This window comes from Lotus japonicus, chromosome 6 (assembly GCF_012489685.1).
Source record: "Lotus japonicus ecotype B-129 chromosome 6, LjGifu_v1.2".
Classification (NCBI taxonomy): Eukaryota; Viridiplantae; Streptophyta; class Magnoliopsida; order Fabales; family Fabaceae; genus Lotus; species Lotus japonicus.
In genome coordinates this window covers 46,667,431-46,691,478 of record NC_080046.1, presented here as the reverse complement: position 1 = coordinate 46,691,478, position 24,048 = coordinate 46,667,431, and the positions used below count along the sequence as shown (strand labels likewise).

General features: G+C 40.0%; 1 protein-coding gene across 1 annotated transcript; it reads right to left on the bottom strand.

Annotated features, from left to right (window-relative positions):
• Window positions 1-20,503: 20,503 nt before the first annotated feature.
• LOC130726703 (glutathione S-transferase F9-like) lies at window positions 20,504-22,058 on the bottom strand. Its single transcript, XM_057577999.1, has 3 exons — window positions 21,828-22,058; window positions 21,660-21,708; window positions 20,504-21,207 (listed from the first exon to the last, which is right to left on the bottom strand). The coding sequence occupies exons 1-3, from the start codon at window positions 21,969-21,971 to the stop codon at window positions 20,723-20,725; spliced, it is 678 nt and encodes a 225-aa protein (XP_057433982.1). The 5' UTR covers window positions 21,972-22,058; the 3' UTR covers window positions 20,504-20,722.
• Window positions 22,059-24,048: the final 1,990 nt, after the last annotated feature.

The window sequence follows — 24,048 nt, the reverse complement described above, 5'->3', positions numbered from 1 at the left end:
CAAGATCCCTACTGGATCTTCAAAATCAAGGGCAACCGATGCGTCACGGAAAGGCAAGCAGAAAGCTGTGGAATCATCAGGGAAGAAAGCCAAGAAGACTACTGGGAAAAAGCATAAAGGTTCCAGAATCGATTTGGAGACTGAATCAGATGTTGAAGGCGATGTCCTGGACATCACCGCCTCGGAGAAGAAAATGTTCTCTGGTAAGCATATTCCCTCAGATATTCCTAATGTTCCTCTAGATAATGTGTCTATTCATGCTCCAGAAAATGCCTTCAAATGGAAATATGTCTATCAAAGACGTGTTGCTAAAGAAAGGGAGATTGATTCTGATGTGTTAGCCTGCAAAGAGATCATTGCCTTGATAGCAAAAGCAGGGTTGAGGCAGACTGTGATGAACATAGGAAAATGTTATGACAAGCTTGTAAAGGAATTTATTGTCAATCTCTCTGATGATGTTAATAATTCTGCCAGTCCTGAATTCAGGAAAGTGTTTGTCAGGGGTAAGTGTGTGAATTTCTCTCCTGCTATCATCAACCAAACCCTTGGAAGAAGTGTGGTTGAATTTGTTGAAGAAGAACTTTCTCTGGATACGGTTGCTGAGGAATTGACTGCTGGAAGAGTAAAGAAGTGGCCTGCTAAGAAGCTTCTGTCAACTGGGGTTCTGAGTGTGAAGTATGCTATTTTGAATAGGATTGGAGTGGTGAATTGGGTTCCCTCTAACCATACTTCTGCTGTTTCTGCTATGCTTGCCAAGCTTCTCTATCGCATTGGGACTGAAATTGCTTATGACTTTGGCAACTTTGTGTTTTCCCAAACTTTGAAGCATGCAGATACCTGTGCAGTGAAACTCCCCATCTCTTTTCCTTCTTTACTGACTGCTATCATTCTGAAACAACATCCTAATATCCTCACTGTTGATGATGTTCCTGTGCCTAAAGGCCCTCCCATCACCTTGGACCAACGGTTGTTCCTGGACCCTCATGTCCTGGACATTGATCTGCCATCCAGTAGGACATCTGTTCCTGCCTCTATGTCTGCCTCAGGCACTCACAGTGTCATTGCTGAACTTGAGGCCATTTCCAAGGAACTTCAAGAGACGATCAGGATTGCTGCTGCTAGGAAGATTAAGGTGGATGCTCTCATTCAAACTCTCAAGGAGGAAGCTGGTCAAGAGGGTGAGCATGCAGCTGATGCTGAGAGGGAAGGATCTGCAGAAAATGATGAGGAACACTCCTCTTCTTCTGGTGTTTAGTGCATCTCCTTGTTGATTTTTAGTTGGCCTTGGTTCAATTCTTTCCATCTTTGCCAAATTTGTGCTAAAAAGAGGGAGTAGTAGTAGAGTAGTAGTTTGTTGTGGTTGTTTTTTTTGAAGACTTGGTATTCTGGTTATGTTATGTAATAAGTATGCAGCTTTGTCAAGACAAGACCAGTTCAGGAGATATTTTATGTTCAAGTGTTCAAGTGCTACAAGCTAGCTTCTGTTCAAGTAGTACCAAGTGTGCTTGCTTAGTTTGTACTGTGTTGCATATGGGTTCTATATACTTTATGCAGTGTTTATTTGGATGCATCTTTTGAGGGGGAGTTCCTCCATGTTTTGGCTGTTGTGGATGCATTGGTTTGAGGGGGAGTATTCCTGCTGCTGACTCTGATGATTTTGATATTTTTTCCCTCTCTGGTAGTGAAGTTGTTTTTAGTCAAAATTTGACAAAGGGGGAGATTGTTGTTCCTTTGTTGTCATCAATTTTGTAAAAAAAAAACAACCTGATGTCCTAGCCGATGTTGTGACATCTGCCTTGATGAAGGCCAGGACATCCGCCCCTGCTGGCATGCAAGTGGGTCCCTTGTGGTTATGCTTTATGGTATGTTCTGTGCTTACTTGAAGGTCAAGTAACTGTGTGTTGGGAGCCAGTTGCGGGTTGTAATTGTTGAAGCAAATCTGTGATTAAAAAGATTTGTTTCTATTTTTACTTGTTGATCACTCATATCAGATCTTGAAAGATTCTCTGCTGATATGAGTTGGATCAAAGTGTTCTTCAGCCCAAATAAACCCTAGCCGCCTCTGCTGAAGTATATATATTGACAAAGACCTGAAGCTTGATGTTGATCGAGAGAATTACCTTGAAGATCAAGTGTTCTTAAGAGTGTAAGTTGTTCTTTGTCTTTGTTAGTTGTGAACTCGTCTTGCTCACTGATTCTATAAAGTGAGACTGAGTTCTGTGTTGTGTTTGAGTGTCAAACAAACTCTGTGTTATTGTTGTTCACCAATCACTGTGGCAGTGATTGAGGAAAAGTGAGAGGGGCTCTCATACTTAGGCTGTGGTTCTAAGTAGAATACCACTGGGTAGAATAGGTTAAGAACAATGAACTTGATGTGTTCATGTGGGTCTGTAATACCTAGTTCTTGAGATAGTGGAATTCCTTTTCATTGGGCGAAAGCTAACCAGACGTAGGTGTAGTTTCACCGAACTGGGTTAACAACTTCCTGTGTCTTGTTTCCTTTTAGTTGTTTGTTGTTTCGTGTTCAGGTCTTTCAGTTGTATGATGTTCTAATCGATTGTCCCAGCATCGTGCAGGACATTTGTTCTAAGGGATCTAGAATTTCAACTATGGGACATAAAGCCAGAAGACAACTCTCGCAATGAACCTAGTGTGGCGTCGATTATCAACCAGCTGGACCACGCCATCAAACAAGGAACAACCGTACCACCAAATCCAGCTAAGGAAAAAGGGAAGGATGTTGTCGAAGATGAGGATGAAGACATGCTCGAAGATTTCGACGACAGTGATGGAGAAGAGCTTAACATCATCTGCATCGTGTCCATCCTACCTGCAGAATTCGATAGAATCTCAGAGGTCACTGAAAGCGAGGAAGACTACTATGTCGACGACGAACCAGATGACAATCCTTTGTGTTATTATGTGATGCAGAGAGGATCTGTCGAAGATGAAAGAGCTATCTTCCAAAGGCCAACCGAGCAAATGAAGAGCCATTTGAAACCGCTATTTGTTTGGGCTAGAGTCGAGGAGAAGGGTGTTAACAAAGTCCTTGTCGACGGGGGAGCTGCAATCAACCTCATGCCCGGATTTATGCTCAAGAAGTTAGGTAAAACTGAAGCGGATCTAATCTCACATGACATGGTGCTTTCTGATTATGAAGGAAAGACAGGTTCTTCCCTAGGGGCAATTATGTTGAACATAACCGTAGGAACAGTAGCCCGTTCCACATTGTTCATTGTGGTCCCTTCAAAGGCCAATTACAATTTGCTGCTGGGAAGAGAATGGATTCATGGCGTGGGGGCAGTGCCTTCGACCTTACACCAACGTATATCCATTTGGAAAGCTGATGGAGTTGTCGAAAATGTACAAGCAGATCAAAGCTACTATTTAGCAGAAACAAGCTACGTTGGTAAGAAGAATTTCGAGAAGAGTTTAGCCACAATTGCTCCTTTAGACACAGTGGCTAGCCAATACTTCAACCCCTACTCAGAGTACTCAGTAACGTTGGATCCCATCCGGGGCCTAAACCTCAATGAAGCATGCAAACCTGATGCCATGAGTGGATGGCACAGTGATGAAGAGAAAGATGCCACTGTTGGGTGGCAAGCCAATGATAAAGATGATTAATTCGAGCATGGCTCGAATTTCGGCTTACGCAGCCGAAAACAAAATAAGAACGGCCTTGGAGGCCGAGAGGATGGCCAAAGAAATGGCTATAGATGAAGCTAGTGTCTCAATCCTGCCCGTCGAATTGGCACCCCAGGAGGAGGCAACAACAAATAAGGATGACACGTGCATAGAAGAAAACGAGCAGAGTGCCGAGGAATGCGGATTCGAGGACCTTTGCAATCTGAGGCTAGATTGCATCTATGATGACGGCCCATTGGGCTTCGAGAAGCCAGTGGTCGATGTTTCCAAGAAAATGGAAGCGCAAGACCCTTTAGAAGAAGTGGACCTGGGTGATGGCTTAGAAAAGAGGCCAACGTACATCAGTGCTCTCATTGACCCGGAGCTAAAAGACAGGATGGTGAAATTACTCAAGGAATTCAAAGACTGTTTCGCTTGGGATTACGATGAAATGCCTGGCCTCAGTCGAGAAGTGGTGGAATTGAAGTTACCCATCAAAGAAGACAAGAAACCAGTCAAGCAATTGCCCAGGAGGTTCCATCCAGATGTGTTGGTGAAAATCAAGGAAGAAATCGAAAGACTCCTCAGGTGTAAATTTATCAGAACAGCTCGATATGTGGACTGGTTAGCCAACGTGGTTCCAGTAATCAAGAAGAATGGAAAGATGAGAGTTTGCATAGATTTCCGAGATCTTAACGCTGCCACTCCAAAAGACGAGTATCACATGCCTATTGCTGAGATGATGGTGGATTCAGCTGCTGGTCACGAATACTTAAGCTTGTTGGATGGTTACTCAGGCTACAACCAAATCTTCATAGCAGAAGAGGACGTGTCGAAAACAGCTTTTCGATGTCCTGGTGCCTTAGGGACATACGAGTGGGTGGTCATGCCATTTGGGTTGAAAAACGCTGGCGCGACCTACCAAAGGGTAATGAATACCATTTTTCATGATTTTATAGAAACCTTCATGCAGGTTTATATTGATGACATTGTGGTGAAATCCCCATCAAGGGATGACCATTTGTTGCATCTAAGGAAATCCTTTGAGAGGATGAGAAAATATGGCTTGAAGATGAATCCCCTTAAATGTGCCTTTGGTGTTATTGCAGGTGATTTTTTGGGTTTTGTGGTGCATAAAAAGGGCATCGAGATCAACAAGAACAAAGCTAAAGCCATTCTCGACACTAGACCACCAACCAGCAAGAAACAACTGCAATCACTATTGGGAAAGATTAACTTCCTAAGGAGATTCATTGCTAACCTCAGTGAGAAGACCAAGTCATTTTCCCCACTTCTTCGACTTAAAAAGGAAGATGCGTTCCGCTGGGAAGCAGAGCATCAAAAAGCGTTCGATGAACTCAAAGCGTACTTGTCTAGCCCACCTATAATGGCACCACCTATAAGAGGAAAGCCAATGAAGCTGTACATCTCTGCCACGGATGGAACCATCGGAAGCATGTTGGCTCAAGAAGATGAAGATAGCAAAGAAAGAGCCATATTTTACTTAAGCAGGGTGTTAAATGATGCAGAAACTCGATACACCATGATCGAAAAATTGTGTTTATGCTTGTACTTCTCTTGCGTAAAGCTGAAATATTATATAAAGCCAATCGATGTAATGGTTTTTTTCTCATTATGATATAATAAAGCACATGTTATCCAAACCTATCTTGCATAGTCGAATTGGTAAATGGGCTTTAGCCCTAACCGAGTATTCACTAACTTATGCCCCACTAAAGGCAGTTAAGGGACAAGCAATTGCTGACTTCCTGGCAGACCATACTTTGCCTCAAGAAATCATAACTTACGTAGGCATCCAACCTTGGAAGCTATTTTTCGACGGTTCTAGCCATAAGAATGGTACTGGGATCGGGATGTTCATAGTATCCCCAAGGGGCATCCCCACGAAATTCAAGTTTAGGATTAAGAGTAACTGCTCAAACAATGAGGCTGAGTACGAGGCATTAACATCAGGCCTCGAGATCCTGATAGCCCTTGGGGCAAAGAATGTCGTCGTAAAAGGGGACTCTGAGTTGGTAATAAAGCAACTTACCAAGGAATACAAGTGCATTAGTGAAAATCTAGCTAGGTATTACACGAAAGCTAGCAATTTGTTGGCCAAATTCGACGAAGCTAGGCTAGGTCACGTTTCCAGAGTGGACAATCAAGAAGCCAATGAATTGGCACAAATCGCGTCAGGATATATGGTCGATAAATGTAGGTTAAAAGAGCTTATCGAGGTCAAAGAAAAACTAAACCCCTCTAACCTCGACATCCTGGTCATTGACAATATGGCACCTAATGATTGGAGAAAGCCAATTGTCGATTACTTGCAAAATCCTGTGGGTACTACAGATAGAAAGACAAAATACAGGGCAATGAGCTATGTCATCATGGGAAACGAGCTATTCAAGAAAAACGTCGACGGAACACTACTGAAGTGTTTAAGTGAAGACGACGCGTTCATAGCGATCTCGGCCGTTCACGACGGGCTATGTGGTGCCCACCAGACAGGAATCAAGATGAAATGGATCCTATTTCGACAAGGGATGTATTGGCCTACTATTATGAAAGATTGTATGGAGTATGCCAAGAGGTGCCAAGATTGTCAGAGACACGCGGGGATACAACATGTGCCAGCAAGTGAATTACACTCGATCATTAAGCCTTGGCCATTCAGGGGTTGGGCTTTAGACCTAATTGGCGAAATTAACCCATGTTCTTCTAGGCAGCATAAGTACATCATAGTGGCTATAGATTACTTTACCAAGTGGGTAGAGGCAATTCCTCTACAAAATGTGACCCAGGACACGGTGATCGAGTTCATTCAGAATCACATAGTGTACCGCTTTGGGCTACCTGAGTCACTTACTACAGACCAAGGCACAGTGTTTGTAGGCCAAAAGGTAGCATCATTCGCAGAATCTTGGGGTATAAAACTCCTAACCTCGACCCCCTATTATGCTCAAGCGAATGGTCAAGTCGAAGCGGCCAACAAAACGTTGATCTCCTTGATTAAAAAACATGTTGGTCGAAAACCTAAAAACTGGCATCAAACGTTAGGCCAAGTGCTTTGGGCTTACAGGAACTCACCTAAGGAATCTACCGGAGCAACGCCTTTTCGACTAGCATATGGTCAAGAAGCGGTATTACCAGCAGAAGTATATTTACAATCGTGCAGAATTCAAAGGCAAGAGGAAATTCCAAGTGAAGATTATTGGAGTATGATGCTTGACGAATTAGTCAATCTCGACGAAGAAAGACTATTGGTGTTGGATACCTTAACCAGGCAAAAGGATCGCATTGCTAAAGCTTATAACAAAAAGGTTAGAGCTAAGTCTTTTATGCTTGGTGATTACGTATGGAAGGTCGTCTTACCAATTGATAAAAAAGATAAACGTTATGGAAAGTGGGCCCCAAACTGGGAAGGCCCTTTTACAGTCGAGAAAGTACTTTTAAACAACGCTTATTCGATTAAGGAATTAGGAGGTAATCGACAAATGACGATAAATGGCAAATCTTTAAAAACGTATAAGCCAACATTGCATGAGATAAACATCGAATAAGGAAGTAAAAGAAAATAAATTGCCAAACGCGAATGTTTTATTGAGTAGAAAAAAGCATTACAACTATGGCAAAGGAATTTTAAAAGGGAGGGTTGGCCCTACAACTATTATATCTGGCCCTAAGAGGCTCTATGCGCCTCAAGACATCCTCTTGTTGGGATTCTAGTCGCGATTTCTCCTGTCGAATATCCAGCTCTTCACGGGCAGTAGAAGAAAGCTTGTCCACCAAGGTTTTCAGAGCTCCCACACTACCCTCGGGGTCCGCCTGGCTAAGAGCAGCCTTCAACTCTTCAAATTCCTCCATCTTCTCGTCAATCTGGTGTTCAGCAAAGAACACTCGAGCAGTAAGCTCTCGGTGTTCTTCATATAGAGGTACCAGAGTCCTTAGAAGGGCTCGAGTTGGTGGAGCTTCTGGAACGGCGAGGAGACTTATGACGAGATTTGCTCCTGACCTTCCTCCTTCCCTCAAATGTGGAGGTCTTTTTAGCTGAGGATGCGGCCTTGGGAGGTTTCTCGACACCTTCAGTTTTGGATTTTGCAGGAATGGGAGCTGGGGAATTCTCACGGGATGGAGGATTGGAAGTAGAGTGCTCATGAACATCAGTCTAAAGGAAACAAAACAAACAAGAGATGACTCAGATTAGGAAACCACGGGTTAAAAATATCACAAGGTACCCTCGAGAATGGAGAACATACCTGAATGGCGGCGCCGCCACCACCCTCTTTGTCATCGACTTCTGTTTGAGCATCAGATGCCAACTTAGAAGCCCCACTAGGGGTGGAAACACCAACCCCCTTGGCCCTCTTCTGACTGGCCGAAGCAACAGGCTTAGGTTTCCGTTTTCGACTCTGTCGAAAAATACGTCAGCCCATAATCCAAGGAAATCGAAAAGGAAAAGGTAAAAGCATGAGGAAAGTACCTTGAGCTTGTCAGCAAGACTGACATCATCATCCTCATCATCATCATCATCATCCTCAATCACGACTGGCTTGTCCTTGGAGGAATGAGCCACTGGGGAAATAACTTGAGGAGCTGGTCGAATAATGACTTCAGCTGCAAACAAAAGAAAAATTAAGAAGTAAAACAGGAAAACCAAGGCCAAGTCGAAGTATTACCTTGACCAATACGCATGTTCAGCGATATGTGGTTGAAGATTTCGACGGGCACATGATACGGAAAGTTCCATAGGTGGTACTTAGTCCAAGTCACTCGCTTTCGAGGAGGTAGAGCTTGATTGGCCAACACATTTATGTTTACATGGTCAACCCATTTAGGCAAGACCGGTGGAAAAGCCAATGCAAACTTACTCGTAGGCAAAGACGGGAACCTAAAGCCAGTTTTTCGAATAACAAAAGATAGACCTTCCTCACCAGGAGGAACCACTAACTTGGATTTCTTGGCTTTAAGTTCCCATTTTTGCCTTAATACTTGGGCCGCTTTCGCAACTGTATCTCGAAGGCGAAGAGTTGGGTAATATACCACACCAAAGAACTCTTGAAAAGATCGAATTTCTGCCAGGTGCATACCTTTGGTCTTCTTCGGATCCTGCTTCTGCAAAAGAAAAGCATCTGTCATGCATTGCAGACAATCGACGAGGGGCTTCGAAATTTGAGCCCAATACTCAGACCACCAGGCTTTGAAAGCATTAGTGGCATAATATGAAGGAGCGTAAGTGAAGGGGCTCAGGTTGAGGAGTCTCTTGTTATAAAACTGAACAGTCGTGTCGAAAACAGAAGCCCTCTTAATAGTTCCGGGGTACAGGACTAGACTCTTGTCAAATAAAGTGTTGGGTAGAACTTGGCTAAGCCCAAACTGTCGAGAAACCAATTGAGGGTTGTAGCCACATAGAGTGTAGTCACTGCTAGCAAAGCCCACAGTTAAAACCCTAGGAGATAAGAGGGTCCTCCAAAGTATGATGTGGTGCTCCTTGGGCAACGCAGAATCAGAGGCATTAGGATAAGAATTCCTCAGCCAGAAAGGGCCACGAATAGCCTTGCTGTAAGGAGAGAAACTGGAACGGTAGTGCTTCAGCTCGAGAAACATGGTAAAGTACTTCCTGAAATCAGCTTCGAAACTCGACGCATCATAAGCAGGGGTCAGGGTCTCGAGCCTATGGGCATCGATCCTGGTGTTAGAAACAGTTAGAGGATTATCTTGTACCGGCAGAAGAGATTCGAAGACTGCATTCAACCAAAGTTGAAACAGCCAAAGTGGTCCAGCCGCATTCAGAGAGACGGTCTTAGTATTTCGGATATCCTCGACAGCTTCATTCAGCATTTGATACAGGTTGCCAAGGACGAGCCTAGCCATAGCAAGTTGTCGACCCTCGTGAAGCAGATTGGCTAAAGGCAAAAGCTTGGCAGGTATGCGCAAAGATTTGGTGCAAAAGACATAAGCAGACAGCCAATACAGCAAGAAAGCGACATGTTCAGCATCAGACACCTCACCACTCTCGACATAATGGTCCTTAATGAATCGACTAAAAGAAACGTTGTCAGTAGGGATCGAGATGGGTTTAACAGGAGCAGGTGCAGAGTGATAATCATCACCAATGGGCCATAACCCGGTGATAGCAGCAACATCCAAGAGGGTGGGGGTGATCATACCAAAGGGAACATGAAGGCAATTAGTGGACCTCTCCCAGAAATAAAGTGCACTCAGCAGCATAGCAGGGTTATACGAGATTGGAGATCTCGACAGCTGAATCAAGTCGAAAATCCCTACATCCTTCCAGTGTTGTCTCTTATCTCCCTCAACCCTATCTAACCATTTCAGGTAGGCCTTGTCGTTAGCAGAAGGGTTAGGAGGGGCTGAACGAAAGGCTCGTTTTGGGTCAGAAAGAAATGGCATACGGTAAGAGGGTTGAAATGCCAAAATGAGCTCCTCTCCCCTAACGCTAGGGTGAAATGATTCATGTTCTTCAGGGAGACTATTGGGCCTATCATGCTTCACTACTTTCAAAGGGCCCAAAATGGCGCGTAAAGTACCATTAACAGAGAAAGGAATGAGTACCTGGGATTTCCAGATAGCTCTCTTCTCTGCTTCGTTGGGAGGCTCTGGGATTGGCACGCGCTTGGACTCATCCAGCTTAAGCTCAGTGGCCAACGGAATGGTTTGCTCAGGATTGGAAGCCATTGAAAGACGCAATAAGTATTTCAGAGAAGACGGAAGAAGATGAAGTGATGAAGTCTGGAAGAAGAAGTTGCAGGTTGGAGGAAAGAGTAAAGCTTGAACAAGGAATACCAAAAGGGTATTTATAAACGGAAGGGAAAACGGAACCCAAGCCGCATTGAGCAGCAATTTATAAAAATTTGGGGTCCAAGCGATTATTTTATTAGTTAATTCATGTCACCTCTCAGCTTTTTGGCATAGGTGAAATCATGGCCCTAAAAAGGCTATAACTGTCAGCTAGTGGAGAAGTCATCAGACGTTATGGCTGCCGATTGGACTTGAAGATCGAATGGTCGAGAGCACAAAGCATTTGAATCGTTGGAATCGAACGGCTGCGATATAAAAAAAAAAAATGCTTGGTGTCTTTGAGCTAAAGCAGTCGACAACCAACATTTTCGGGGGGCAATTGTTAAGCCAAAATTACAAGTACTACAATTCTCGACACCATGGTGCAAAAGTGGTTTCTCGACAGAAAGGGTTGGGCGAAGCCGGCAACTCAGCACACGATGTCCCTCAAAGACAAGTTAGTAAAAGCCATAACTCGACACACTCAGAAGATGAAGAAATCTCGATCATCTTAATGGAAGAGGCAGTTACCGAATAACAAGCAACTACAAGCACGTGCGTACACCCACGATGCCACGAATAGCAACGGTTGCCCACGACTTAGAACCATCCACGTGGCAATAGAGTCACGTGCGCGAAGACCATCGGCTAAACGTGGGGTATGGCGCCAAAATTCAAAACCCACGAAGCCATCGTGCATCCAAGGAAAACCGCCAAGAACATGGCCAGAAAGAACAATATAAATAGAGGAAGCAGCAGCAGAAGAAGGGGTTCCCAACTAAAAACTCTGAAAATTCACCAAAAGCTCTAAACGTCCGCATCAATGAGACTTCGAGAGCAGAACGTGATGATGGAGGAGTATGTTGCAGAACCAACGCTTTAGTTTCCCTGCATTTCAGTTTGTTGATTTCCAGTTCTTGTGTGTAGCTTGTTTTGTCGAAATTTGCTTTCATGCTATTTTAGTTTGCTTGACTGTTTTGTAATCGACTCATATTCAATAAAGTCCAGTTTCGTTTGAGTTGTTTATTGTTGTCGAGAATACACTCGTTCACACACTACACTTTGACAAAGCGTTTTCTCAAAAGGACCCCGAATCTAAACTTCCTTTAGTCGAACTAAGAGGATATTTGTTTACCAAAAATCCGTGTAAACAGGTTCCAAAGAGATAGTTCACTAACATTTTCTATCTTGTTCTTTTCCAAAAGGAACCAACCATATTGTACCGTCCAAATATTTTCCCACTTAAACTCTGGAATTTTTCTTGAGTATGTTTTGGTAGGATCTGATATATTGCAAAAGGTTTGATTCTCGTCATGGAAATAAAGAAGCCAAGGGTAGTAAGGTTGGGTGGGAGGTAGGCGTTGTTGCTTTGTCCTCCTCTTGATTTTCTTTGGTTCCATAGTTCCCTGTATGTGTATGACAGAAATTGAAATTCGGTTACAACAATACCTAGATACCAAATAGTACAAATAAACACATAGTTCTCATTTTTCTCTCATTGAAAATATTAATTATGATCATAACCCATGCAGTGCCTTGAAAATTGAAGGGAAAATTACTCACAAAATCAAAAATTGAGTTTAATTTTTTACACTAACATTAGCATTGGACGAATGTTTGAGTAATTTACACTAACGGTGCATAAAAATTAAATCCTAAAAAGTAATTGAGGGAAAATTCAATAGAGAAGAATGAGATGAGATCTTTATAAAGCTCATAGTTTTAGATGTAAAGCATGAAACATTACCATGTGAAGGGGAGCAAGCACCTTGTGAAGATGAAATATCAGAATCAGAGTAGTGATTTCAGAATTCGCCAATTGATCCTTTCATATATAAGAGCTTAGATTGATGATAAAGATTGCGCTTATCACAAGATCATGGTACATATTTCTAATTAAATTAAGATAAGATAACAAATTGATTTTGTTAGGATTTAACTTCCGAATAAAATTTTTAATTTCAAAATCATTGGAGAAAAAGATGATTAAAAATTATTTAGATTGTATTATTTTTTAAAACAAGATAGAATTATATTGTGTTACTTAAAAAAAGGATGAGATGCGATTTTATTTTTTGAAGAATGAGATGAAATCTTTAAAATAAGGATGAGATGAGATTTTTTTTTTGAAGTGGAAGCACATCAGTTCCATATAGCTTTCTTGCAAATCATTGATTTTTTTTTAAAGTGAAAATTTATTAAAATCAAGCTACATGAGGCATAGAAGCCAAAATATCATGTACCGCCACTGGAAGGGTAATATCCGGAACTTCTTCAACCCACACCATATCCGTGTAGGTAGAAGCGTTCCTAGCCAACAAGTCAGCTACAGCATTACCAGAACGTCTTACAAAAGATAAAGAGAATACATCAAAAGCAGAAATTTAAAACGACACTCCCTAACAATAGTACTCCCTCCGTTCCTAATTATAAGACCTAGTTTCAAAATTTTCATGTTCCTAAATATAAGACCTCTTACAATAATCTAGCAAAAGGTTTTGTATTCTTCCATATTTACCCCTCACATTAATTGTATGTTTTCAATTCCAAAGTTACCACCTACCATTAATTACTACTAATCCAACTAACTATGACTTTTGATATAAATGCAATGATTATTAGTGAGAGAAAATGACAAAGGGTAAATAGGGAAGAATGTATGCATTTTTAAAAAACCAATACACTAATTAGTTACATTAAGTGCTTTCTTAATAAGCGCAATTTTTTGGAATAGATCTTATATTTAGGAACGGAGGGAGTAGCTAGAAAAGAGACACTTGAAGGTGTGAAAAACGACTAGAAGGGGGGGGGGTTGAATAGCGTTTTCAATATAAAAACTTTCCCCTTAAGATTTAAAGTAAATCTTTTCGGTTTCTCTACGATAGATGGTGCAGCGGATAAAGATAGAGAGAAGAGAAAAGCACACAAGTATTTTATCCTGGTTCACTTGATAAATCCCTCAAGCTAATCCAGTCCACCCGTTAAGGTGATTTCTTCCTTCTTAGAATGAAGGCAATCCACTAATCAGATAATTGTTACAACTGCACTTGAAACCTACAAGTGACTAACAATACACTGACTTAGCTGTCACTAAGATTCACTCTCTTAGTCTTCTCTAGGATCCGATCAACCTTGATCTCCTAAAGGAATCACCACTAAGATTCACTCTCTTAGTCTTCTTAAGGATACTGACCTACCCGGTCCCTTAAGGAAAATCAAACAACTGTTTGAGGTTGGTGTTTACAAAGGTTTGCTTCTAAATAAGCTGAGTGTAAACTAAATAAGAACAGATGAAGAAAGTAGAAGCTTGAATCTTTTCTTGTATTGCAGCTCTTTTTTTTTCTCTCTTAGCTTTCTTCTTTTTCTTCAGCCTTTTATAGTCCAAGGTGCAAAGGATATTTCTGTTGAGAGAATATGACCGTTGGAGGGCATTTCTGGAACTTCCAGAACCTGCTGTGGCTGAACCTTGGTAGGTAGGCTTTTCATAATAGTACACTGCTCTTGTACTTCTCGATAGAGACCTTTGCCTTTAACCATTGACTTCTGATCAGAGTTATGCTTCGTGTTGAAACTTGTGAAGCTTGGTGATCAGAGTCAGAGGGATGCTTGGATCCTCTGACCTTCGTAACTTCTGCTTCTGGACCTTCAGAGCTTCTGAACCTTCAGAGCCTCTGGTCCCTCAGAGCTTCTGGTCTTCAGATCTTCTGATCCTCAGATCTTCTGATCCTCTGATCTTCTGATCCTCTGATCCTCTGATCCTCAGATCTTCTGATCTTCAGATCCTCTGATCTTCAGATCCTCTGATCTTCAGATCTTCTGATCTTCAGAACTTCTGACGAATGTATCTTCTGGTGTCAGAATCAGAACCTGTTTGTCAAAACACTCAAGACAAACATTAGAGTATCATAGTTGTTCATCCACAAATAAATACTTGTTATCATCAAAACATAGAGTTGTACCACATGACTAAATCTTGATCTTACAATCTCCCCCTTTTTGATGATGACAAAACCATGTATTTTGATGAACAACTCTAAACAAATAAACTGAATACACTCAGAGTATAAGGTATCAGAGTTAAAACTTATCCTGATGTGTATAGTTTATCTTGCTCCTTCTGAATCCAAGACTCGTGCTTGATTCTGAGCTAAGCTCCCCCTGAATCTAATACTTAATATCAATGTTAGTAATATCTAGATTCTGAGCTAAATAATATAGGAGTTGAGTTGTCAAGATACTATAAGTTCTCCCCCTTTTTGTCATAAGCAAAAAGAATGAAGGTGGAAAAAAAATAGTAAAAGCATAAGACGAAATACTCCCCCTCAGAAGGAATACCAAGGGATACTTGGCTTCTGATTAGTGTATCTTCTGATGAGAGCAGAAGTGTGGTTCTGGTGACATCTCCGTTCTGGACAAAATTTCATCTTCAGATACTTCAGAATGAGAAGCTAGGAACCTACTCTTCTTCTGATGACGCAAGTCAGAAGTTGTAGTAGCATCTTCTGATGTTGTTGCTTCTGGTTCGACAAGTTCTGAGTCTTTGTTTCTTTCTGAAACGGTCATGCTCATCTCTGCAAGCTTTTTCAGCTAGCTTTGACTTGACCAAATCTTACTCTACTGATGCCTCCAAGATCAACTTCACCTTCAGGTTCAAGTTTTGGATCTTGGGACATATGCCTTTCTCCCGTCATGTGTTGCCTGCATCCACTGTCCAGGTTCCATGGTTGGAGTTTTGATGGACCTACTGAAGATATCTGCAACATATATAATTTTATCCCTAGGTACCCACTTTCTGGGTCCTTTCTTGTTAGTTAGCCCAGAAGTTCTGACAACTTTGGGTCTTTCAACAGGATAATGTAAAGGAATTTGAGCATGATATTTTGACATTGAGAAAGATCCCTTTTTAAGAGGGTTTTTAGCAATTTTAGCAGGTACAGGATCAGGCAATATGGTACCAGAGGGAACAAAGCATTCATACAAAGATTTAGCTTTAGACACAGAAGGCTCATTTCTAATTGGTTTAGAATAGCCAATGTCATGCATTCCATTTCTGCTTACGCCATAGATCATTGAAGCCATTAAGCTTCTATCCACGCTTTTAGCTAGGAATCTTTGAAAAGACTTTTCATACTTAGATTCATTCCTCATTTTCATCGTCTGAGTTAGGATCTCCTTCTGATTCTGAGTCAGAGTCAACAGCTTCCTTTGACTCTGCTCCTTTGTCTTTGACAATGGCCATGAGTCCTTGGACTTCACCATCAGAGTCAACATCCTCTGACTCTGATTCATCAAAAGTCACCATCAGACTCTTCTTTGGTTTGAAATGCTTCTTTGACTTTTCGTCCTTTGATGAACCTTTGTATTTGCTCTGCCTGTGCTTCCAGATGCAGTTGAGCTTTCTGGATATCAGAGTCAGCTCATCTTCATCAGAATCTTCAGAGGCTTCTTCAGATTCTTCTGCTTCTGCTTGGAGAGCCTTAGCCTTTTCAGATTTGGATTTCAAGGCTATAGACTTCTTCTTCTGATCTTGATGTTCAGCACGCTTTAGTTCATGACACTTCAGTATGCTTATGAGTTCTTCCAAACTCATCTGCTCAACATCTCTAGTTAGCTCCAAGGAAGTTATCAAAGGCATCCAGCTTTCAGGAAGACCTCTAAGGATCCTCATGACATGATCCGCAGTGGTGTAGCTATTGTTGAGGGGTTTTATTCCAGCAACAAGCAACTGAAATCTGGATAACATTTCTTCAATGGATTCGTCAGGTTCCATTTGGAAGGATTCATATTTCTGGATCAAAGACAGTGCCTTTGATTCTTTCACTTTCTTGTTTCCTTCATGAGACATCTTCAAGGATTCAAAGATGCCCTTGGCGGAATCACGATCAGTAATTTTCTCATATTCTTCATATGAAATGGCACTTTGCAGAATAGCTCTTGATCTGTGATGATCTCTGAACTCCTTCTTTTGATCTTCACTCATCTTCTCCCTTGGGATCTTTACACCATGTTCATCGACAGGAGGGGTGTAGCCATCAACAACAAAATCCCAGAGATCAGGATCAAAGCCAAGAAAGAAGCTTTCGATTCTGTCTTTCCAAAAATCAAATCTCTGACCATCAAAGATAGGTGGTCTTGCACTGTATTGATATTTGCTTGTAGTAGTGGTGGAATCCATGAGTTTTTCACACTGGCCCGGATCTACTGAACACTGTTAAGTGTGGTAATCAGAACTTGCGCTCTGATACCAATTGAAGGTGTGAAAAACGACTAGAAGGGGGGGGGGGTTGAATAATGTTTTCAATATAAAAACTTTCCCCTTAAGATTTAAAGTAAATCTTTTCGGTTTCTCTACGATAGATGGTGCAGCGGATAAAGATAGAGAGAAGAGAAAAGCACACAAGTATTTTATCCTGGTTCACTTGATAAATCCCTCAAGCTAATCCAGTCCACCCGTTAAGGTGATTTCTTCCTTCTTAGAATGAAGGCAATCCACTAATCAGATAATTGTTACAACTGCACTTGAAACCTACAAGTGACTAACAATACACTGACTTAGCTGTCACTAAGATTCACTCTCTTAGTCTTCTCTAGGATCCGATCAACCTTGATCTCCTAAAGGAATCACCACTAAGATTCACTCTCTTAGTCTTCTTAAGGATACTGACCTACCCGGTCCCTTAAGGAAAATCAAACAACTGTTTGAGGTTGGTGTTTACAAAGGTTTGCTTCTAAATAAGCTGAGTGTAAACTAAATAAGAACAGATGAAGAAAGTAGAAGCTTGAATCTTTTCTTGTATTGCAGCTCTTTTTTTTTCTCTCTTAGCTTTCTTCTTTTTCTTCAGCCTTTTATAGTCCAAGGTGCAAAGGATATTTCTGTTGAGAGAATATGACCGTTGGAGGGCATTTCTGGAACTTCCAGAACCTGCTGTGGCTGAACCTTGGTAGGTAGGCTTTTCAGAATAGTACACTGCTCTTGTACTTCTCGATAGAGACCTTTGCCTTTAACCATTGACTTCTGATCAGAGTTATGCTTCGTGTTGAAACTTGTGAAGCTTGGTGATCAGAGTCAGAGGGATGCTTGGATCCTCTGACCTTCGTAACTTCTGCTTCTGGACCTTCAGAGCTTCTGAACCTTCAGAGCCTCTGGTCCCTCAGAGCTTCTGGTCTTCAGATCTTCTGATCCTCAGATCTTCTGATCCTCTGATCCTCTGATCCTCAGATCTTCTGATCTTCAGATCCTCTGATCTTCAGATCTTCTGATCTTCAGAACTTCTGACGAATGTATCTTCTGGTGTCAGAATCAGAACCTGTTTGTCAAAACACTCAAGACAAACATTAGAGTATCATAGTTGTTCATCCACAAATAAATACTTGTTATCATCAAAACATAGAGTTGTACCACATGACTAAATCTTGATCTTACAACACCTTCCCCACAGGATTTCCACGGGTTGAATAATTGCAAACAATCTGTCTGAAGCTCAACCCGACGAACCCCCAAATCTATTGCCAAACGAAGTGCCCACCGGAAACAACCCGCCTCCACTAAAAGTGGTGAAAGAGAAGCTACCGGATACGCCGTCGTCGAGGCCAAAATCTCTCCTTCATAGTCATGGGCCACCCTTCCATAACCTGTTGCTCTCCCTTCCATATATGAAGCATCAAAATTAATTTTGAAAACCCCTTGGATTGGTCTTCTCCACGTTGCCGTGAGAAAGACAGTCGTTCGAACCTGCATCTGTTTCTCGCTTCCCATAGTGTATAGCATAGTGTCTGCACCAGCCCAATAAAGTCACGATCCCCATCATGTAACATTGCCTCCTAGAAATCCTTCAATGATGGAAATTGTTCAATCCTCAAAGCCAAGGAAGATCCAAACGAGAAGCTTTTTGCCGCTGCACAATGAAGGAAAACGTGCTCTAAGCTCTCGGATTCACGACAACACCACGCACACTCTTCATCGACCTCCATATGCCTACGTCTTAGCTCCATATTCACGGGCAAAAAGCCAGACCAACCTCCAAGCCATTTCCTTGCAACGGGGCAACGCACTAGAGCTCCAAAATCTCCTCCATTGCAGCGTAGAGAAGGAGGTCGAAGATGATGATGAGGCTGCATCTCCCTCCCAAGCCTGTTGAATGAAATGATACCCTGTTTTTACTGAGTACCATCCATCCATTGTGAAAGGCCAGCAGAGAACATCATCACCTACATGAGCTGCTAGAGGCACTGCATAAATATGATGCAATGTACCTGGATGAAAAATATTTGTTCCACCAAATCTGAATTCCACCTCATAGATTGCGGTTCAATTAAATCCTCGATCCGTTGTATACTCATCTCCTCCACTAAATCTTGACGGTAAATCAATGGAGATCCTCCTGGCAGCCAGTTGTCCGTCCAAATTTTAACACCGTTTCCATTCCCAATTCGTCACAAACCTCCTCTTTCGAAGACCCATCTCGGTTTTTGAATAATTGACCAAGCGTAGCTCGGTCTGTAGCCTTTTATAGCCCCCCACATGTCACCACCCTGAAAGTAAACTCCTTTAAAGACTCTTGCTACTAAAGCATTTGGCTTGGAATAAATTCTCCACCAGTTTTTTGCTACCAAAGCTAAGTTAACGCCTTGAAGTCTCGGAAGCCAAGACCACCCTCTAATTTGTTTTTGCAAAGCTTATTCCAATGTAAACCCCTCCGTGAAGCAACTCCACCCAGAAAAAAATTGAGATCAAGTCAGTAATATCTACACAAAGACCATCATGTAAAACTAAACAGGACATGACATAAGAGGGGATAGCTTGAGCTACAGATTTAATTAACACTTCCCCCCCCCCCCTCTCGTGAATGAAATTTTTCCTTCAAACCCTTAAGTTTTTTCCAAACCCTTTTCTTTAACAAAGATGAAAATTTGTTTTTTCGACTTACCAATGATTGTTGCTAACCCCAAATCTTTGTCATAGCTTTCCACTGCCTTTACTCCCAATAGCTGTTTAAGCTCATCAAAACTGGTTTGCTGCACATTTCGGCTAACTGAAAGCATTGACTTGTCAAGATTGACCACTTGCCCGGATGCACGCTCATAGGTTTCTAGGATTTCCTTCAGGCATTCTGCCTCCTGAATAGATGCTCTACCAAAGAGAATATTGTCGTCTACAAAAAGAAAATGTAAAATGACACGAGCATCAGGGTTGTAATCTTTGAAGTGCATCAAAAATCCGGTGTGATCTATTCATTGTTTTAAGATTAAGTATGCCTACTCCCTCTTTAACGGACTCTAGCTCAGGTGGTAAGAGCTAGGGACATAAGAGTGGAGTGGGATGAAGGGTGAAGGGTCCAGGGTCCAAACCCTGAGGATGACTAATTTACTAATAACTAACATTTTCCTATAAATTTTTTTTCAAAAGCATACATAAGAAATAGTATAAGGAAGAAAATACTAATAGTATGAACAAGAAAACTAAAACATTGATTAAGCTTCCTTAAGCAGGTCACATAGATTAGACTAAGTGGTGACCATATGAGGGAAGGATCATGTTTTGTTTTGTTTCATTTTTTTACTCTATGCACTCCATTATGTAGCTGGCTCACTCCCAATCATATGCTTTTGACATATCCAATTTTAAGGCCATCATATCATTTTGGCCAATAATCATCTTCTTCATGTATTGAAAGCATTTAAAAACCACTAGAGCATTGTCTGTAATCAAATGCCTTAGAATGAAAACACTTTGAGTATCATAAATAAGATCGTTTAGAGTTTATGCAAAGCTCAGTATTACACACTATATAAGTTGGTGATATTTGAGTGAGAAGTTAAAAAAATATAAGTTAGGAAATGATAATCATATAGATAAGCAACAGAGCATGTCATAACATGTTGGGTCCTGTATATATACTTAACCAAAGCAATATACTTAACCAAAGCATTATCATGAATTGAGATGAAAGTCATTGGCGTTATACTCAGCTAATATGCAAACTCACTAATTTGAATAGAACGCGCCAGCAAACTAGAAATTAAACTATGGATTTGAATCTATGCATGAGCCTAAATTTTATTGACAAGCATGTGACAGGAAAGGTATTTCATTTTCATCAATCCATACCTTGAGATGGTTGGAATGTAGGTACAGTCATCCAAAAAAATCTCAGAATTTTAAACACCCAACAAGAACAATACTCCAGATACAGTTAATTGTTCTCTCAGTCCCTCTGTTCCAATTAGATCACATGTACATCTATCATTTTCCTCTCTTCTCTTCCTTTTTTTTCCTTTGGGTGTTGAGTGTCTACCAAAAATTTGGATCCCCAAACACAGGGTATTGATATGCTTGTTGCACCTTTTTCCAAGCTGGCCTAGAGCTAATATCCTCCCACCAAGCCCTCACATGCTCTCTCTTCTCTACCAGTTCTTCGTCCCGCGGATTTGGATACCACAAGAATGCACCCAATGGGAGATGACTCAGATCAGCAAGGCTGAAGAAATCACCAGCCAAGTACTTGCTCCTTGACAGCCTCTCCTCGTATATATCCAGCACCTTCGCAATCTTCTCATTATTCACTTTAACCACTTCTGAGTCGTCATTAAGACGCAGATGGTGAGCAGCACCATAATAATCATGGATATAGTTGTACAAGACTGGTGGGTGGAACTGATGTGCTTCCACTTCAAGCCATTGCTCCACCAGACCCCTTTCTTCTATTGTCCTCCCCAACAACTCTGTCCCTTGGTTCTTATACTTTTCTGCCAAGTATCTGATAATTGCACGAGATTCTGCACAAAAATTGTTTCCATTCAGTGTACTCAAATAAATAGGTTATTCTTCATTAGCAGATAGATAAAGAAATGAAATTTGGGATTAAAAACACATTTGAGACAAATTAATCAATCTAGTATTAGTCAGAGTAACACATGAATTGGGATCAGGGATCATTCCAAGGCAGTTTGAATGTGCTTTATCGACCATTCCATGTCTAGTGTATCATTGCAGCGAATGTGCTTTTAGCAAATTTGAACGTAAATACAAACACACATTCAGTGCCCGTTTGATTTTTCGGCTAGCATTCCATTGATGGAAAAACAAGATTTTAACATTGAAATTTGATCGCGGAATGTTGAGTTCAATGAAAATCTAAACATACACCCAATCTAACATGTTGATTAAAAACCAAAATCATCAATCCTTAATCAAATTGGCACAAGAAAAAAAGGGGCTATTGACTAACCATAGAGGGTATAATCACCATCTTGAATTACAGGCATCTTTCCAAATGGCTGCAAAACAAAGCAAATTTATGACAATCCAATGATCCAGCAAACTAATAGTATGTTAGGGTTTCACAAATTGTAAGAAATTCAACACAAATTGAACTGGGTAATGTGAAAAATTGAACCTGGAGTTTGAGGTAGTGAGGATCCTGATGCTCTTGCTTCAAGGCATCAAGAGGGAGTGTCTCAAACTGAATTTCCTTCTCAACGAGACACACCAGCACCCTCTGAGCTGAAGGGTAGTACGCGCCGTAAACCTTCACCGCCATTGTTGCTATCAAAATTCACAGACTCAATGTGGTCTGGTTTGGGTGTGCTCTCTCAGCCTAGTTATCAGGGAAAAGCATGCTGCTGCATTTATAACTTGTCCATTTATAGTCACAATGAATTTTCTTGTTCTTGATCAAAAAAGAATTTGGGGTAATTAGTTTTTGTTAATTAAATTAGGGTTAGTTTATTTATTTATTTAATTTTATTTTTGTTAATTTAATTTAATTTTCATATGTGTAATTTATTTTTTACTTTTTTATTAATTTTTAAAAACAACATAATCATTTTTATCTCAGTCAACAATACAAATCATCACTTGCTGGAGCCCCGGGCTCGGGTGAGGACCCGCCCCAAACAATTTACAAACAAGAGGATCTTTTTCAATAATTTTTCCGACGAGAAACTTAGGTCAGATGGTGACACAAAGACAGGGACCAATTTGAGAGTTAACCCAATTTTATAATTAAATTTTATTTCCAATATATGTAATTAACAAATGAATTAAAATTAATAATTAAAAATAAAAAAATCATAATTAAAAGATCGAGAAAAACATCTTCCAAGAAAACATTTTCATCACCATCTTCATGGTCTCTCTCTTTTTCCAAGCTTGTTCATGCACCTCATTTAATTTTGACATCATGTCACGTTTGACTTTCTATCTCTCTTATCTCTTAGCATTTTCCATCACATCATTTACTCATTCGATTTCAAAAATCAATATCAATATATATTAGAAAAAAAGAACTTCTATCTGATTTAGTGACGTGTCATTCTCACGTTAATTCTTATTAACGTGTCATTCTCACGTTAATTCTCTTAAAAAAATTCACGTGCCATTATTAGGTTAATTTTCATAAAAAAATATATTTTAAAATTTTAGATTTGATTACAATTTAGGTTAAATTTTAGATTTGATTAGGATTTAGGTTGTTTAATTCATGATTTTATCTTAATTTATCTTATTATTTATAGTATTAGTTAATTTTTATGATATTTTTATTGAATTTTCAGTTTTTTAATTAATTCAGGATTTTATGAGTTTTTATTTTGGTTTGCTATATTTTTTTAGTTTTTATCTATCTTTATTTATTACCTTTTTAAATTTTAGATTTGATTATGATTTAGGTTGTTTATTTCTTGATTTTATCTCAATTTATCTTATTATTTTTATTTAATGTTAATTTCAGGAAATATTTTATTTTATTTTAAAGTTATTTTTAGAGTATAAATTAATTAGGATTTAGGTTTTTTATTTTTATCTTAAATTAATTAATACTCTAAAAAAATCTCACGTGTCATTCTGAGGTCAGTTCTCATAAAAAAAAAAATTCACGTGTCATTTCATTTGATAGATTCTCTTATGTTATGTTATTTTATCTTGAAACCATATTTTAAAAGATTTGTCCTAATTATCTAAGATTTACCTAGATTACTCCTTACTAAATTTATTTCCAAAACAAATCTTGAAACCGTTTCTATTATCTCTTTAAATTAGGAAAAGTCTCAAGCCTAATTTACTACATATTTACAGGAATCTCTTGATTTATCCTTTTATTCTTTCTCATGATCCACAATATAAAAAAAATGTAATGCTGAGATTATAATCCATTAAAATTTAAAAGATTTTTCCTAATTATTTAAGATACTGCATCAGTTATCTTTTGTTGGCACGTATTTCTTAATTCTAAAACAGATCTTAAAACCGAATGTTAAAAGATTTGCCCTAATTATCTAAGATTTAAACAAACATGCATAATCACATTTATAATTTAATTGATATATCAAATACAATAGACATATTCCTCGTGCGTTGCACGGGAAAAGAACACTAGTTGTTGTTTAAAATTAGAATTAAATGGATGCGCACCGTTAAACAGATTTTACACAGTCATCAAATTGAATTCAGCCATATCATAAAATATATTTTTATTTTACTTAAAATTTAAATGAAATTTATTATTTTTCTTACGTGGCATGTTGTGATCGGTTGTCAGTGTAAAACTCTTTTACACCGGCAGTGCATATCCATTGAACTCTTAAAATTATAACATAGTGTAAAATTACAATTATTGA